General features: G+C 32.2%; 1 protein-coding gene across 1 annotated transcript in view; it reads right to left on the bottom strand.

Annotated features, from left to right (window-relative positions):
* Nucleotides 1–921: 921 nt before the first annotated feature.
* LOAG_18921 (oxysterol-binding protein) overlaps nucleotides 922–4,039 on the bottom strand; it is a gene marked incomplete at its 5' end in the record, with an annotated part of 6,580 nt that continues 3,462 nt past the window's right edge. Inside the window, 6 exons of the mRNA XM_020451583.1 lie at nucleotides 922–1,085; nucleotides 1,618–1,838; nucleotides 2,121–2,287; nucleotides 2,613–2,795; nucleotides 3,020–3,154; nucleotides 3,337–3,582. Coding sequence (XP_020304620.1) covers nucleotides 943–1,085; nucleotides 1,618–1,838; nucleotides 2,121–2,287; nucleotides 2,613–2,795; nucleotides 3,020–3,154; nucleotides 3,337–3,582 — 1,095 coding nt within the window. The remainder of the gene's footprint in view (nucleotides 1,086–1,617; nucleotides 1,839–2,120; nucleotides 2,288–2,612; nucleotides 2,796–3,019; nucleotides 3,155–3,336; nucleotides 3,583–4,039) is intronic.

Here is a 4,039-nt window from a genome sequence, read left to right as displayed (position 1 = left end):
TAATAATAATAATAATAATAATAATAATAATAATAATAATAATAATAATAATAATAATAATAATAATAATAATAATAATAATAATAATAATAATAATAATAATAATAATAATAATAATAATAATAATAATAATCATAATAACAATCATAATAATCATAATAACAATCATAATAATCATAACGATAATCATAATAATGCGCACAGTGATAAGTACAATCACAATCACAACAGTAATAATCACAATCATAATCATAAGCGTAAGCAGAAGCATAGTCATAATCACAATAATAATAACAATCATAACCATGATTACAATAATAATAATAATGATAATGATAATAACAGTAATAACGATAGTAATGATAACCATGATAATGACAATAGTAATCACAGACATTAATTAATATATGAGTAAAGATCAAATCCGCAATTACCAAAAAAGCTGTGAAACTTGTAGCAGATAATCAATCAGAACAATGATGTCCAGTCTAAACTGATATATTACTTTATACAGTCATCCAGAAGTCTTACCTTATCAGCTTTTTGAAAGGCTAATAAAAAATGGTCAACTTTGAGCTAAGCTAAAGGAATTATCCTCATAAATCAATTACAGTGAGGGAAATCAAATTCAAGAATAATCTTCAGATGCTTCGTAAAGTTGATCATAATAGTGAAACAGTAAGACCATGTTTTAGTACGATAAAAGTACCTTAAAAATTCTATAAAATATAGCACCATGAAAAATTACTAATCTTTAAAAATGTCATCCACTACGGTTTTTACAATGAATCTAACAAACAACGTTAATCGAATGAGGAAGTTACTCCAATAAAAAGATTACAATCTCATTGCACCCGAACTTTATGATAAATAATTGAAATACTGAAATACCAAAAGATATCAAGTTGAAATAAAAATAAATGAATATTAAAATAAAATATTTTAAAAGATATTCGGACATTTGGACCAGTCACCAATTTTCTTCTTCTCCCAGTATTCACCGGTAAATATGTGTATCAAAGTACCCGTTTCTTCATGTTGATCTTTTTTGAACCATAACGGTTTATATTCTTCAAATGGTTCACCTGAAGCAGACTTCACTACATTGTATCATTCACTGTAATTTTCAGAGTAAAAAATGAGCAATCTTCAAAGAATATTGAGCTCTCCTAACAACCAATAAAATATTTTTAGTTCATTACAAACAGAGCATCGTCTCTATCACTGAATCTTAATCTTAAAAGAGATCTGAAAGAGGAGTCAATCTCACTACAAACAAGACCGACGTAAGAACTGCATTTAACTTTCAGAGGAATTTCTTCACACGTTAAATACCTTTCCCAACAATCGCGATATAATCGGAATTAAGAAATGGTACTGTATTTTGGAAGAAATTAGAAAAAAGTAAGAAATTTATCAAAGGAATTTAAAAATGAAGCAAAAAGACAACGAAAAAGAGGAACTGGTAATGAAAACCCGCCGCACAGATAAACACACACAAGCACATATATACATATATATATATATATATATAAATATATACATATATATACATATATGCATATATATATATACCATGCTTGAAATAATTTGTAATGCTGCAGTGATAAGAAGTACCTCTTTGCAAAGCTTTTTGCGCTAAAATTTCCCGCTCTCGACGAACGGCACGCTGCTTCTCCTCAATTTTTACTTTCATTTCATTTGCTTCATTCCACTTTCCATCTTCCATTAATCGCTGATCAGGACGAAGTCGTGAATCTGTTGGAGCTACACCTTCTTCTGGTTCATTCAACTCAATTGCTAACTTTGTGAAGTAATACATCTTCTCACCATTTTCTCTGAAGTCATGGTCACAAATAGTTGAGAAAGAAAAAGCAAAAAAACGAGAAAAGTACTTCAAAATTACAGAAATTAGATAACAAATTGTAACATATTAGCCCCAAAATGAGTGTTTACATTAAATTGTAACAGTTCCACTGAACATTAGAGGATCAAGTCACTTTGTCCCTGAAATTGCGATTTTTGAAGCGACTTTCAACAAACACTTTGAAACAGCTCCCATTTTGAAAAAAACGACGAAAAAATCGAAAGTAAAAGTGGGTTTTCTGTAATTAACATACATTGGTGAATTGATCGTCCAGATACGACTTGGTGCATCCGTCTCAAATCGTGCACTATCACCAGTATTAACTTCATTTGTGACCTTAAGAATATCCAAATGGCTATCCCAGATGCCCTGGATAAGCCAGTGGACCTCTCCAACTGGATTTTTTACGAAACCAGCTATCTTCAACAACAGTAAATTCAGCAGTATAATTTTCTTGAAACTGACAGAAGCAAGAATGATTTTAATACTAAAGAAGTAAACCTTTCCTAATTACACATACTTGCTTCTTATTTATAGTGTCAACCACAAAAACGATACTCAATAATCTATCATCTTCGCCTCACTTGAACAACTCAATTAACTGCACTGCAGTATTTTTTTAACACCAACCTAATATAACTCATTGCAATAAAAAGATAATTTAAAAGCCTTCTGAATCAATTAGTCACTTTTTTTAATTTACAAAATATGGATTGTAAAAACATGTTCTCGAAAGAAACTTAACCTTTCGCGGAGGTTCACGTGAGAAATAGCTATAGGGATGGAATTTCAATACACATTTATCACCAGTTTTGTGATTTTCAATCAACATCTCACCGTGATTATCTATCCACAGCTTGCCTACGATGATGTTATGTACAGTGGTAGTTACTTTCTTATATGAATATTCATTTCCACTATCCAGAAACTGAAACAAAGAGATGTTCACTATCAACGATTTTTTAGCACAAATCCAGGAAAATTACATCAGATACCAATCACCAATCAGTCTCTTTGAATGAGTAATTTAAATCACTTGCAATCGACAATAATCGGCCAAGAACAAATAATAAAAACTTTGTCATTATAGGAAAAGGGATCTCAGTAACCTGAAAATCCGGCATTTCATATTTCAAATTAATACTAATTAACCTTAACATATGTATAACCGGTAGGTGTTACCGATAAATATTTTCCACGAAAACGTGACGTCATTGAGAAATCTTGATGCAGTGTCCATTTATGGCCATCAGCATGATGTGCTGTTATTGGTGGATGATGGCTTACCTGAAAATTTTATCGAAACTGCCTGTTCATTGTATCGTATTTGTACAGACGAAGCTTGGAAAGTTACCCATCATACCATCTCCCTTAAATGTCATCTGAAGTCAAGAAGAAATATCTGGTCACATAAAGTATGATTCTATTTTGATTTGAGTAGGCAAGATCAGAAACAAATTTATACCCACCTGTTCGGCAAAAGAGCGCCAACCAAGATCATCAAATCGATCACATTCAAATGTTTCACCGAGTAACGGATTGAAAGGTTTTGTCGTACGATAACCCGTTGTTGAGTATGCACTGACTGCAAATGCCGCCACAAAGCACATCTGCTCTACTGAATCTGTCTTTTCTGCTCCTTCATCTAATAAATAAGAATATTCCAGATCTTCGGAAATCCTTTGTAGAACAGAAAGTGGCTCGTTAAAATTCACCTGTAATCATAAGGCGAAAAAATGATGGATTTGTATTACTACTGCAGAAAACTGCTTAGGATTATAGAATGATTACTTGGGTCATATTCAGGAAAGTTCGAGTCAAACTATTCTCAGCGGAGTATGCATAGAAAAAAGGGCACAAATATAAGCATGATAATTTTAATCGTTTATTGTTTATTACACAACGGATGCTTTTCCTTCCTACTCATTATAACCTCTTGGATCAGCACAACTTTCTGGATATCCTACAGCTAACTGTTAAATATTGTTTCCTTCCAAGCAGCCTATCAGTTTAAAAATTAACAAACAGGCATCGGAATTTTGCTCAATTCCTTGCCAATGCAATTGCGCATAATGGACCACAAACTGATGGAAGTTTGTGGTCTCTCGGGTATTTTGGTACGGTGCTGCCGTGAATGTTGGGTTCCTGGACTGCAACGGGCTAATCTCGTTT

Source organism: Loa loa (genome assembly GCF_000183805.2).
Source record: "Loa loa unplaced genomic scaffold supercont3.684, whole genome shotgun sequence".
NCBI classification, from domain to species: domain Eukaryota; kingdom Metazoa; phylum Nematoda; class Chromadorea; order Rhabditida; family Onchocercidae; genus Loa; species Loa loa.
This window is presented reverse-complemented; position numbering and strand designations above follow the sequence as displayed.